The sequence below is a fragment of the Rhincodon typus genome, chromosome 10, assembly GCF_021869965.1.
Source record: "Rhincodon typus isolate 14 chromosome 10, sRhiTyp1.1, whole genome shotgun sequence".
In the NCBI taxonomy this organism is placed as follows: Eukaryota; Metazoa; Chordata; class Chondrichthyes; order Orectolobiformes; family Rhincodontidae; genus Rhincodon; species Rhincodon typus.
Genome location: NC_063341.1, coordinates 77,980,483 through 77,995,493, shown reverse-complemented (window position 1 = coordinate 77,995,493; position 15,011 = coordinate 77,980,483). Strand labels below are relative to the sequence as shown.

The following is a 15,011-nucleotide window of genomic DNA, read 5'->3' as shown; positions in this document are numbered from 1 at the left end:
AGTAGTGAGAATGTGCAGATCAAAGTTTGAAAACAGGCCAACAGATTTAAGAACAGTTTCTTCCCCGCCATTATCAGACCTATGAACGGACCCCTCATATATCAGAGTTGATCTTTCTCTGCATCTTCTCTGCAGTTATAACACTACATTCTACTCTATTACCCTGATGTACTTATGTAAGGGATGATTTGCCTGGATAGCAAGCAAAACAATACTTTTCACTGTATCTCAGTACATGCGATAATAATAAATGAAATCACATGGAACTGCAATGCTCCCCAATATGGAGAGATTGTCTTATGATCAATGGCTAAAATGGTTGGGACTCTACTCACTGGAGTTTAGAAGAATGGGAGGTGATCTCATTGAAACATATCAGATTCTTAAGGGGTTTGACAGGGTCAATGCTGAGCGCATGTTTCCCCTCATGGGAGAGTCTAGGACCAGAGGGTATAGTCTCAGAATAAAGGGGCACCAATTTAAGACTGAGATGAGGAGGAATTTCTTCTCCCAGAGGGTTGAGAGTCTTTGGAACTCCTTGCCACAGAGAGCTGTGGGGGCAGAGTCCTTGTGTATATTTAAGGCTGAGAGAGATAGATTCGTGATCAGTCGGGGAATCAAAGTTATGGGGAAAAGGTAGGAAAGTGATATGGGGAATGTCATAACAGGCTCGAGGGGCAGAATGGCCTACTCCTGTTCCTATTTCTTGTGGTGTCATCCTGTTCATTTCAACCACTCCATAAGTACTTTTAGGAGGAAGCTGGAGAAACCTGTGAAGGGGGATTGAATAGAGGGTTATGATGATAAGAGTTAGATGAGGAAAGTTGAAGGAGGGGGGGGCAAATGGAGCTTAATCGCTGGCCAGACATGGAAGGGCCCAATGGCCTGTTTTTGTGCTGTGTATCCTCCATAACCTGATGGAAAGGTGAAGGTCTCTGCCCTTTTCAGGGTGTGTTTAGTTGGGTTCCTCATTTGACGGACTGAAGAGGTCTGCAACAAAATACATCCCACTGCTTTCCAATTGGAAAAGACACTGACAGCTACCTGAATAATTACAGACATTACCATTCCTTTCTTAAGTTCACAGTGTGGTACATTCAAATACAAGAAAAACAGTGAGTTAGTAGATAAAGTGAAGCATTAACAAAAGCAAAAATGACACGTTAAAAATTAAAAATAGCGCAAATGTTTCTAACTACAATTTCACGAAACGTGTGCTGTACATTTGCAACATGTTGATACTGGGAAAATGCTCTGATGTAGGAGATCCCACTTCCAGATCAGCTATAATGTTCCACTTCCTCATTTCAGAGGATGAATTAAACTGTTTACACAGCAGCAGGGAGTCTCGGAGGACCAGACCCATCCTGACCATCTGAGGTCAAAGAGCAGTTATTAATCAACCAGTTATTCACCTCCCTGTTGTCTGAAGTTTGTGCATTTAATAGCTGCTAGGTTCATCTACATAACACCCATTAAGTTACTTTCAAGACACTTTTGTTCAGTATGACGTGTATTTGGAGGGATCTGGAAAGTTGTGATAAGGCAACAAATAAATGACACATTTTCTTCCCCCCACATTTTATGGAGATTTCTATAGGAAAAAAACACAGGAGCCCACTCACATCTTTCCCGTTTACCTCCAGTCATCTGGCAGGATAAAAGATTTGAGAACATTATTCCTTCTCAGGTTAGGTTTCTACTTGTTAATACATCAACAAAAACCAAAAGAATTTCTATCGCAAAGAAGTCAACACCAATAGGCCCCATTATGATGATTACGTAGCAGAAAATGAACGCTTGAGGGTTATGTTTGAATTTCCTATGTACAGATTTAAAACAAATAAAATGCAAGTGAGTGAATAGAATTAAATTGGTTATGTCAGTATGAGCATGGGTTACTATAGAGTCAAAGAGCAGGAATTATTTCCCCTCTCTGAGGTGGTGAAAAGGGGGAATAATTAGGCAGATTGGCCCTGGAGAGAAACCTGGGCAGTTATACCCCTTGGAAACTTCCTTGCTGTGCTGGCAACAAAGACCCTTATGTGGATAATGTTTGGCCATTTATGGGCCTTGACTCACTAGTTCCCCAATCACCTGCTGGGAGAGCTGGCCCAGTGAAAGTGAAAGAGGGTGTTCTCCCACTGCCCCAGTCTGGGGTGGGTGGTGGAGGGGTTGGGTGGAGCACACACACGCGCGCACGGTGCTCTGGCCCAATCTTATCGCCTACTGCAACCACATAAGGTTCTCCTCTGTCACTGTCCTGGTGCCTGTAAAGCAGTCAGCAGGGCCAAGAACATGGCAGCACCCAGTATACTGTGGTATTACAGCTACAGGCCACAGAGCTTATCGCCATAAAGAACTCAATGGTTTCCTTCTCCCAGTGTGTGGAAGGTCCATGTGTACACTCACACTCACACAGACACAGACACACCAGATAATGAGACAGCGCACACGCACAAACATAGTCAGACACACGTGCGCGCACACACACATACACACAGACACAGTCAGACACACAGACACAAACACACACGCTGACCCAGAGTCAGTAAAGTTACCGGTGACACTTTGCCAGCTCCCACAGCTGCTGGAAAGCTCATAAAGATGGGAATAACTGCTTCATGCTGTGAAGAGCAGGGGCTTTGCTCATAGGAAATGTAACACAAAACTTAAGGCAATTATACATTTACAAAAGCAACCAGTATTGTACCCAAATTTAACAAAGACATATAGAACCATAAACATCGGACACTGTGTGATTTTCTACATCAATATCCATGGGTTTTCAACGCAGGTCAGTTTCAGGATGGTGACTGGTCACGGTGCACGGGAACGCAAAGGCAAAAATGCAGCATCACTGGAATTACTACAGGCTCCATCAGACTCTGCTTCAAGTTCAGGGGGAAGAGAAGGAGCTCCTGGCTCCCCTGGCCTCGGGAGGGATAATGTTGTAGGCATGGTTTCCACATTGCTCAGTGTGCCTGCCTTCTCCAACAAAGACATAGATTTCAAATCCAGTGGAGAGAGAGTGGGTGAAGCTGACGGCACTGGGCTGTATTCACCTTCAGGATGAAACAGGATGTTTGCTTCTGTCCTCTGACTGTTGGACTCAATGGATGGGAACACGGACAGGTTATTGGATCCAGATATATCTTTGAACATCTCACAACTGCTCGAGAAAGTTCCTGCTTCAAGTGGAAGAAAAAGAAATGAGAAGAGAGAGAGATCAACCAAACAGGATGAATACTGATTCAACATTGTTTGCTATTAAATTGTTTAATTCCAAAGTGCAAGAGGCTGGGGAAGAAATTGCAGGGGCCCTGGCTGATATATTTGCATCATCGTTAGCCACAGAAGACTGGAGGGTAGCGAATGTTGTACAGGAAGGGCTGCAAAGAAAATCCTGGGAATTATAGACCAGTAAGCTTAACATCTATAGTAGGTAAGTTACCTGAGAAGATTGTGAGGGATAAGATATACATGCATTTAGAAAGACAGGGTTTGATTAGGAGTAGTCAGCATGGCTTTGTGTGTGGGAGATCATGCCTCACAAATTTGTTAGAGTCCTTTCATGAAGTGACCAGGAAGGTTGATGAGGGCAGGGCGGTAGACGTAGTCTATATGGATTTCAGTAAGGCCTTTGATAAGGTTCCACATGGTAGGCTGCTCTGGAAGGTTAGATCACATGCAATCCATGGAAAGTTGGCAAATTGTATACACAATTGGCTTGATGGTAGGAAGCAGAGAGTAATAGTGGAAGGACGTTTGTTGGACTGGATGCCTGTGACTAGTGGTGTGTCTCAGGGGTCGGTGGTGGGCCCATTGTGTTTGTTATTGATATCAATGATTTGGATGAGAATGAACAGGCATGATTAGTAAGTTTGTGGATAACACTAAAATAGGCGGTATTGTGGACAGTGAGGAAGGTTATCAGAAATTGCAGCAGGATGTTGATCAGCTGGGGAAGTGGGCCGAGAAATGGCAAATGGAGTTTAATATAGATAAGTGTGAGGTATTGTGTTTTGGGAGAGTCAAATCAAGGTAGAAGTTTCATGGTGAATGGTAGGTCCTTAAGGACTGTAGTGGAACAGAGGGACCTTAGAGTTCAGGTGCACGTTTCTCTGAAAGTGGAGTCACAGGTAGACAGGGCAGTGAAGAAGGCTTTTGGCACGCTGGCCTTCATCAGTCAGGGCACTGAGTACAGCAGTTGGGAAGTTATGTTGCAGTTGTACAGGATGTTGGTGAGACCACACTTGGAGTATTGTGTTCAGTTTTGTCACTTTACTATAGGAAGGATGTTATTAAACTGGAAAGAGTGCAGAAGAAATTTACAAGGATGTTGCCGGGACTCAAGGGACTGAGTTATAGGGAGAGGTTGGACAAGCCAGGACTTTTTCTTTAGAGCATAGGAGACTGAGGGGGGATCTTATAGAAGTATATAAGATCATGAGAGGCATGGATAGGGTGAATGCACTCAGTCTTTTTCCCAGGGTTGGGGAACAGAGGACTAGAGGGCATCAGTTTAAGGTAAGAGGGGAAAGAATACATGGGAACCTGAAGGGCAACTTTTTTACACAGAGGGTGGTACGCATATGGAATAAGCTGCCAGTGGAAGTGGCTGAGGTGGGCACATTAACAACATTTAACATGCATTTGGACAAATACATGAATAGGAAAGGTTTCGAAGGATATGGGCCAAGTGGAGGGAAATGGGGTTAGTGTGGATGGACATTTTGGTCGGCAAGGAGCAGTTTGGTCTCCGTGCTGTAGGACTCTATGATTCCATGCCTCAAAGAATATTTATTTGAGGAATGCTAATCCAGTTAAAGTTGCAACTCTAGAGACAAGCTTAAAAAAGGCCAGATTTTCAATCCAGCTAAGCCCAAGTACAGAAATATTCCAACTTGGCAGACCCAGTTCATAGAGTCATACAGCATGGAAACAGGCCCTTCAGCCCAACTGGTCCGTGCTGTCTACATTTCCTAAACTGAACTAGTCCCATTTGCCCGCATTTGGCCCATATCCCTCTAAACCTTTCCCATCCACTATGCAAGCACCTCCTCCTGCCTTACTGTTCTTTTGCGCTTTGGGATTTTCGCTGAATTTGTGTAATCCATTAAAAATGACAGTAAAGACGGAATGCTAGCAGCACACAGTCTACACAATGATGTAAAAAAGGTTTGGCATTATCAAGGACAAACTATACTGGAGGTTCCACACTTTGCAAAGGGAACAACAGTTTACACATCCTTTGATGTGATGAGAGAGCAGAAAATCTATTTCTTTTTACCTTTCTGGATCAGCTTTTCGTTTTTAATCTTCTGCACCTCGTCTGTTATTCTCTGAACGAGGAAGTTCTGTGTGCCCTCCCGCCTGATGGAGTTGATCAGCGTGTCCAAGCCTTTCGGGTTCTCTGCCAGGTAATCCAGTAACTTTCCAGTCTTTCGTCTATTCAATCCCTGGTAGGAAATCTCCTCTGTATCTTCCTTCGACAATATCCTTTTTGCTCGCAGGTAATCAAAATGCCTTTCTGCAATGACTTTCTCACACAAGTACGGCCTCAGTTTCTCTAAAACCTGCAGTCGAGAGGAGAAAGATGTTAACAAAAACAGTCATGCTTCTGAACAAATCCTAACCCCTGTCTCTGCTCATTTAACACAGCATCTGTCTCAATGAAGCTGCTCAGCTTTGAGAGGAATCCTCATGAGCATCAGAAAAAGATTGAAACTGTGGTGACCAATGATGATCATTTGCCTTTCTTTAGGACCAAAGCTAAAAAAGTAGCTCTCTCTCTCTCTCCTTTCTCTCTGATTTGATCACCAGATCAGCTCAGGGACAACTCTCTCTTGTTGTTTTGTTTCAAGGAATTGACTTCGCTTGTTAGCAACACTCTGCACAAACTAAACCCTCAGAATATGAACGGAGATGGATGAGATCTAACTTAGAGGAGAGAGGTTTAAAAAAGACATGAGGGGCCCCCTAAACAATCCCTGTAACCCTGCATTTCCCATGGCCAATCCACCTAACCTGCACATCTTTGGACTATGGGAGGAAACCGGAACACCTGGAGGAAACTCACGCAGACACAGGTGAAAGCCTACAAACTCCATACAGACAGTCACCGAGACTGGAATTGAGCCCAGGTCCCTGGCCCTGTGAGGCAGGGCTGCAAACCACTGAGCCACCATGCTCAGTGGAGCAGAATGAGGCCATTCAGCCCATCCAATCTAGAGACCAATCAGAACCCAGTCAGAGATGAGGCTCAGGGCCCCCAGCAAAAACAAAAAATTTAAAAACAAGAAGTGGACAGGCATAAAAAGAAATTAAAAAATATGAATGGAAATTTTGTCTTTGCTTCAAGCAGGCTGGAATACAGAGGTTTGGAAAGTGCACTACAATTATTTGGAGCTGTTTCAACATTGACTCCCTCTACCACTGATGCTTAGCGGCAGTAAAAAGTCTCATTTACAAGAGACAGTGCAGGACCCAGCGGAGGCTCCTTTGACAACACAGATCCATGCGAACATCGCCACCTACAACTTCCTGTCTCACCATTCCTTCAGTGCCACTGGGTCAAATTCCTGGAACCTCCTTTCTAACAGCACCGTTGGTGTGCCCACACCACACAGAGAGCAGCAGTTCAAGAAAGCAGCTCACCAACACCTTCTCAAAGGGCACTAAGGGGTGGGTAATGACAGCTGATCCAACCACTGATGCCTACATCCTGTCTACAAATGCAAGGGAAAAACCCAACCAGACAGCACTGCCCAGATCTGTGAACATCCCCCAGGAAGGATATGTTGATTCTGGATGGGCTAAATTCATCAGAATTGAATTGGAGGTATTGAAGGAGTCGTAGTGGTTAATTGACTGGATCAGCCACCCAGAACCCCAGGATCTTATGTCCTGGGTTCGATTCCCACTGTGGTAGACAGTGAAATCTGAATTCAATAAAAATCTGGAATTAAAAGCTAAATCAATGGCAACCATGTGACCACCATCACTTGTTATTAAGTCAGAAGTTATTTGACACCAGGTTATAGTCTAACAGGTTTATCTAAAGATCACAAGCTTTCGGAGAGTTGCTCCTTCATTAGGTGACGACAAAGTCCACCCCGGTCTAACATTGGCACCTTGTTATTAAAACCAGCCTGCTTCACTAATGTCCATTAGAGAAGGCATCTGCTATCCTTAGCTCAGAGGTAATAGGAACTGCCGATGCTGGAGTCTGAGATAACACAATGTGGAGCTGGAGGAACACAGCAGGCCAGGCAGCATCAGAGGAGCAGGAAAGCTGACGTTTCGGGTCGGGAGATGATCTGCCTACATGTGACACCAGACCGTGGCTGATTCTGATGCCCACTGAAATAACGAAGCAAACCACTTGGTTCCATAGCAGTTAGGGATGGGGAACAAACATTGGCTAACAACTAAATTAACAAACAGTTCAGTGTCATTACATGGCTCACTGCTGTTCGGTGAAATTGAAATTGGAGCATTCTTGTGATTGCCCTGACGAACACAACACGAAATTTGGCACTGTGTCTTGCTTTTCTGCAATATTTGAAGTGAGGAATATGCTGATTGAGTAAGATGAAGGGGAGTGGAATAATATAACAGTGAAATGGCCTCTTTCTTTGCTCTACATATTTTGTGATGTGAACTTTAACTTCACAGCACACTTTTGAAATGACTCACATGCACAGAAAAACACTCAGAAGTGATATTTATGCTTCACATCTAGACCAGTATCTCAAAGCTAATTTATTCACACGCAAATGACTTCCACCTTTAACAGAGTGAGTTATTTTGAATGTCGAGGGAAACTCCCTTGGCATCAGAATACATCAAATTTACACAGTACAGCATGAAAAATAAATACAGGATTCCAAACACTTACTAAAATAATCTTGTGTAGCTTTTACTACACACACACACACTCTCTCACACACACAGTCAATATTTAAGAATTATAATCAATTTTTTTGCCAAACAAGTTCTAAACTGAGGTAAACAACGTATCAAACATAATGATAAACCATACTCAGATCTTTTATAAATCTGGAAGGGTCGTTGTCCTCCTGCTAATATCAGACACTGTCTGTTCGTCACAGCATATGAATTGTGTGAAATTATTTGCTACATGGGAAATTCATGCGGTGATATGTTAAGTTCATTGAGCAACAACATCACTAAGCCTCTCTGCTCCTATGATGCTGCTTGGCCTGCTGTGTTCATCCAGCCCTGCACCTTGTTGTCACGCACTTATACCGTGCTTTTAATATTGTACAATGTCTGGAGGATTGTTATCAAAGCAGGGCTGATCCCACATCACCTGAGGGAATAGGACAGGTGTCTGAAAGCTTGCTGTAAGGCTGAGGTTTTAGAGAGCTCCTTAAATGAGGACAGCAGGGCAGAGAGCTTCAGGTACTCAGACTTGCTTTGTTGTGGCTTCCTTTGCATCACCGTTTTGTGGGGGTTTTCTTGCCATAACTTCCCGTCATTTTGTACCAAAAACTACCTCATCCACAGTCACATTTCTCAATGCAAACCCTGGCCATATACTCAGTGGGAACTATCTCCAAAATGTTAATTTCTTTATCGAAATGTTAATCATTTTCTACATTACAACGGGGCCTACACTTCTAATGTTGCTCCATTGGTTTGACTGCTCTCTCTAAGATACTCTGAGGTCATTGTTGCTGTTGCATAAAGGGCTTTTAAAGTTGTGTCTTAGAATCAGAATGTGGCCACTCAGCCCCTGGGGACTGTTCTACAATTTCATTAAATGGTAGTTAATTTGTATCACAACTCCATGTACCTAGTGTGATTCCAAAAACCTAATAAGAAACTTTTCTTCTTAGAAGTTCAATTTTAGCTTTGCTATTTTTAACTCCCCACTCTCCCATTGACGCAAAAGCTTTATGTAGGAGACAGGGAGAGATTTTCCACTGTACTCTGTGAATGACCTAGCTCCAATATGCTGGCACCTTCTTGTTCCGACATTCCGCAACCAGAGTTTGAGAGATCTATGGCACAGAACAAAGGCCATTCATTCCATTGAGTACACGCCAGTCAAAAAACAACCACCTTAATGATTCTCATCCCATTTCCCAGCACTTGGTCTATAGCCTTGTATGCCTTGGCATTGCAAGTGCACATTTAAACACATCTTCAATGTTAAGAGGGTTTCTGCCTCTCCCACCCTTACAGGCTGAGTTCCAGATTCCCACCACCCTCTGGGTGAAAACATTTTTCCTCATATTCCCTCTAAACCTCCTACCCCTTCCCTTAAACCCATGCTCCTGCTCAGAGAATCCATCCATCAAGGGGAAAGGTTTCCTCCTTTCTATGCCCCTCATCATTTTCTCCATCTCAATCATTTCCCCTTTCAATCTCCTCTCCTCTAAGGAAACCAATCCCAATCTGTCCAATCTCTCTCCAGCCCTGGCAAGATCCTGGTAAATCTCCTCTCCCCCCTCTCCAGTGCTATCACATCCCTTTTATAAAGTTGGTTCCAGAATTAATCCAAAGGAAATACTTTCTCTTTATCCACCATCGCCTTTTATTCATTTTAAACCTCTCTCAGTGTAACACTTAGATTGGCAATGCAACCTGTCCTCAATTTCTTTTCGAATTCATTCACGGGATGTGCAGTGCTGCCCGAGAGCCAAATTACAACTAACAGGACATGTTTCAATTTGGAGTTTTGTTCGGAGAGATGTACAATCATTTACCGGGCCCATTCTTTACAGAAAGGACCCTATTCAAGCTCTGCACATTGCTGAATTTCCCAGAAGCACGGCCCACCTATTTCTCATCCTGATTTCTCCATGGCAACTCCTTGGCCAATCTAAGTTGACTTGCCAACTGAATCAATACCCCTTCTCTCCTGTCATACAAGTTGTTGTAGCTGTTTAAAGTTTGTCACTGTTGCATCTTTCCTGAAGAGTGCAGGATGAGATGTTTCATTAACCTGTCTCTTTTTTTCAGCAACATCTAAGGCACTATGCTGCCAACTGCCTAATCTTTTCTGCTTTTCACGCTCATGTGTTTATCCCGCTGACCCTCACACATGTCAATGCTACTTCTCATCATCACTCATTCCTGTAATGGCTATACGGTCACACCCACTAACCTCTAGCTATGCCATTATTTTGTTCTGGATACTATATGCACTTAAGTAAAGATTAGTAACAATTACTTAAAGATAGGGTGGCACAGTGGTTAGCACTGCTGCCTCATAGTGCCAGGGACCTGGGTTTGATTCCAGCCTCAGGCAACTGGATATGTGGATTTAGCATGTTCTCCCTGTGTCTGCATGGGTTTCCTGCCACAGCCCAAAGATGTGCAGGTTAGGTGGATTGGCCATGCTAAATGGCCCATAGTATGCAGGCTTGGTGGATTAGCCATGGGAAATGCAGGCTTACAGGGATAGGGTTGGAGGGGTGGGTCTGAGTGGGATGCTCCTCAGAGGGTCAGTGTGGACTCAATGGACTGAATGGCCTGCTTCCACACTGTAGGAATTCTATGATAAAGAGCCATTGATTTTGTCTTTGTTCCATTCTCTCACCTTTGACTCCATTTGCTAGCTGTTGTTTTATAGTTGTATACTGTCCCATCCTCTCCTACTCTGGGCATTATCAAAATACTGCCTTTGTACCTCCCTTGTGACTCCTACCCACCCTTCCCCACAGTCCTAGTTATTTGATTTGCCAGGACACTGTTCCCAGCATGGTGTGTGTGAAGCCTGCCCCTGCAGAACAGCCCACTTGTACCCCAGTGCTGGTGCCGCTGCGTCCCACAAACTGAAACTCTTTCCACCCTCACCAATCCTTGAGCCCCACATTTTTTACATTATTTATGGTAAATCAGTTTACCAATGGCACAGATAGTAATCCTTAGATTATCGTTATGGGTCTCTGTCTTTTAGTTTAGCTCCTAACTGTCCAAAATCTTTCAGCAGAATCTCCTTTCCAATCTGAGAAATGTCATTAGTACCAAAGGCGATGACAACAAGATTCCCCTCCCTTTCCACGTTCATTTCCATCCCTAAGGAGAGTTCATTAACTGGCATTGGGAAGGTAACACAACCATCAGGACTCACACTCAACTGCAGAGAACAGCATCTATCTCCATTATACTATCCTCTACAACTACTGCCATGTTCCCATGTCCTTCCTCCATCAGAATGATGCCCTGTAGCATTATTTTGGTGAGATAAGCACTTTGGAACATCAAAATCTCACATTCACCAAATGACTCAAAATATGAGGCTGGTTGTACTAAAACCATCAGGCCGTGATCAGTTTGCTAAATCCTCACTGTTGTTCCCACTCTCAGTCACACAGTTTGCAAGAATCTTCAGCTAAGCAAGGATTTGAACCTGTCTCCCCACAGCATTAGCGGGGGCCTCAGGATTACCATCCAGTAACATTACCACTATACCACTATCTCGTCTCTCACTTCTCGAATACAGCCTTCACAATTGGGCTTCTGGTCTTCAAAGTGCATTGACCACTTTTGTTTGATACCAAACTCCCCACTGTTAGTCTTTACGCTTGCACATGAGCAGCTCAGCTTTATTTTCAGAGGTCAATTTATTTCCAAACTTGTCAAGGTTGACTTCACATATCTAGAAACTTGCCTTTCAAACTTGATATCAATACCCTGTGCCCATCATTCAGCATGGGACAAACACAATGAGCTAATGACATGCTTCACAGAATCGCAGAATTATTACAGTGCAGGAGGCCTTTCGACCCATTATGTCTGCACTTGCTCTCCTAATGAGGGTTGACACTCGGTGCCATTCTCCCGTATTCTCCTTATAACCTGCACATTGTTTCTGTTTAAACAACCAGCCAGTCCCCCTCTTGAATGCCTGAACTGGACCTGCCACCATCACATTTCCAGGCAGTGTGTTCCAGACCCTCACTGTGTGAAAACATTGAGTTCTCATCTTCTATTAGCATCTTTTGCAAATCACAAAATCCATGCCCTCATGTTGTCAATTGCTTTGAGCAGGAACAGTTTCTCCTAACACTCTGTACCTAGGCCCCTCATGATTTTGAAAACCTCTATCCAATCTTCTCTTTGCCTTCTTCTCTCCAAGGAAAACAGTCCCAACTTCTCCAATCTATTCTTATAACTGAGGTTTCTCATCCTTGGAATCACTCTCCTACTCCCTTTCCAATGCATTCACATTGTTGCTGCAGTATGCTGCCCGGAACGGTACACAACACTCCAGTTAAGGGTTAAAGATTGTCCTGTACAAATTCGATGTCACCTCCCTTCCTCTTGTACTCTACGCCCCAATTCATAAAACCTAAGGTACTGTCTGCTTTTTTTTTATGAATGGCTGTCTGGCTCCAGCTCTGCTCTTGCTCCATTGAAGCTGGTTCGCCCCTAGTTAAGAGTCATCAAGGGGAGGCAATGACCTAGTGGTATTATCGCTAGACTGTTAATCCAGAGACCCAGGTAATGTTCTGGGGACCTGGGTTCGAATCCTACCATGGCAGGTGGTGACATTTGAATTCAATAAATATCTGGAATTAAGAGTCTAATGATGACCATGAAACCATTGTCAGTTTTTGGAAAAACCCATCTAATTCACTAATGTCCTTTAGGGAAGGAAACTGCCATCCTTACCTGGTCTGGCCTACATGTGTCCAAACCAACAGCAATGTGGTTGACTCATAACTGCCCTCTGGGCAATTAAGGATGGGCAATAAATGCTGCCTAGTCAGCAATGCCCCTCATCCTGTGAATGAATTTTTTAAAAATCCTTCTTACTCTAAATTGTTCATTACAGCAATGAACCTTATCGTAAATGATCACAGTCCTCTAAACGTTTCCCCATTTGGCCCACCTCATTCCCAAGGACCAGCTCTTGTAATGTCTCTTTTCTCATTGAGCAAGACATTGTGCAGGAGAATTTTCTCCTGACCTCTCTATAGGCACACTTATCCCCCTGTGCTTTACACCACTACCATCTCAGTCTACATTCAGGTAATTAAAGCCCTCGGTATAACTACTGTCTGATGTTAACACCTCTCTGTAATTTCTCTGCAGGTTCGTTCCTCCAGTCAGTGGTCTATCAACCACCCCGAGCCACATCATTGCTCCCTTCTTGTTCCCCAGTTCGGGACATATCTATTCTGTCTGAACCCTCTGGGACATTCTCCAGAACTGCCCTGTGCTCCTGTAAACAATACTGCCACTACTGCTGGTCTCCTATTATTCCTGTAACTAGGAATGTCAAACACACAGCCCTCCCCTTTCCTCAGCCCAGTCTTTGTTACCAGCACAACACAGTATTTCCACAAGGCAATCTGTAACTCATCAATCTCATTTACTACACTCTGTGTCTTCGTATATCTGCACCATAATGCTACCTTAGAATATTTTGTTTCTCTTATTGCACCTTCACCTATTTTTTACTTTTCTCAATTCTAGTGTCTTTTTTATTCACTTGTTAGACATAAGTGGTCCAGCATTTATTGCCTGCCCCTTGAGAAGGTGGTGGTGAGCTGCCTTTTTGAACCGCTGCAGTCCATGTGCTGTGGGTAGACTCACAATGCCCTTAGTTAGGGATTGTATTTTGGTAACTCAGACTTTTTCTGATTTTCTCTCCTGGATCCCATCCACCACCACCCGCCCGCCACCCTCCCCACCTCCTGCTAACAGCATTTGCAAAACATCCCACGAGGGCCTGGGTCTATTCCAGTGCAGCCTGCCCAGTTTGTACCAGTCTCTGTACAGGTGCCATCTCCCCCTGAGCCAGAGTCAATATCAGTGTCCCAGGAATCTAGCTCCCTCCCTCCTGCATCCAGCTGGCCAGCCACAGTCTTAACTTCAGCACTTGTTTGTTCAAAACCCTGGGAGTCATCCAGAGAGGACTACTCTTGATGTCCTGTTTACCGATCTTCTGCCAATCACAGAAAACCAAGTTGACTAATTAAATGCACAATGAACACTTTCATGATGTAATAATTGTCAATGACATTCCAGACAGTCAACAATTACATGTCCATCCTGGGCCTCCTGCAGTGCCACAACGATGCTACCCGAAGGTTGCAGGAACAGCAACTCATATTCCGCTTGGGAACCCTGCAGCCCAATGGTATCAATGTGGACTTCACAAGCTTCAAAATCTCCCCTCCCCCTACCGCATCCCAAGGCCAGTCCAGCTCGTCCCCGCCTCCCTAACCTGTCCGTCTTTTCTCCTACCTACCCGCTCCTCCCACGTCAACCCCCACCCCCACCTCCTACCTACCAGCCTCATCCCCGCCTCCTTGACCTGTCTGTCTTCTCTCCTAACTACCCACCCCTCCCTCCTCACTGACCAACCCCCATCCCAACTCCCTGCCTACACTGTCCGTCCAGACCCGAAACGTCAGCATTCCTGCTCCCCTGATGCTGCTTGGCCTGCTGTGTTCCTCCAGCTTTACGCCTTGTTATCTCAGATTCTCCAGCATTGGCAGTTCCTACTATCGCTGAGTCAACAATTACAGTTGTGGAGTGGCCTTCATTCAGCTAACAAATTATTTCAGCTTTTAAAATTGTCAAATTCAAAATTGTTACTTAAAGACATCTCTTTCTTTCCCTCTCATTCTAATCTGACTCCTGTACCTGATCACGATGAGGCCATTCAGCCCTGTGTCAATGCTGGCTTTCTGTAGGAGCAAATCACCCAGTGCCTCCCTGCTGCTTTCTCCCATCCCCTGGAATATTTGTCCTTCTCCAGAAGATGTCCCAGTGGAACTTCAGAAAGAAAGGGGGAGAACACACTCCCATCTACATCAATGGAACTGATGTTGAGAGGGTGGAGAGTGTCAACTTCCTCAGAGTGACGATAATCGACAACCTGTCCTTGACTTCCCACGTAGATGGGACAGTCAAGAATGCACAACAATGCCTCTTCTTCCTCAGGCGGCTCAGGAAATTTGCCATGTCTAAAAGGCCCCTCACCAACTTCTACAGACGCACCATTGAAAGCATACTGC

At 44.4% G+C, this 15,011-nt stretch overlaps 1 protein-coding gene across 2 annotated transcripts in view; it reads right to left on the bottom strand.

Moving 5' to 3' along the window:
- Nucleotides 1–1,617: 1,617 nt before the first annotated feature.
- bcl10 (BCL10 immune signaling adaptor) overlaps nucleotides 1,618–15,011 on the bottom strand; it is a 33,472-nt gene continuing 20,078 nt past the window's right edge. The window contains exons 2-3 of one of the 2 annotated variants that reach the window (XM_048602408.1): nucleotides 5,294–5,579; nucleotides 1,618–3,191 (exon numbers count right to left, since the gene is read on the bottom strand). In XM_048602408.1, coding sequence (XP_048458365.1) covers nucleotides 2,821–3,191; nucleotides 5,294–5,579 — 657 coding nt within the window. In that variant the 3' untranslated portion in view covers nucleotides 1,618–2,820. The remainder of the gene's footprint in view (nucleotides 3,192–5,293; nucleotides 5,580–15,011) is intronic. The other variant, XM_048602409.1, reaches the window with a different exon arrangement.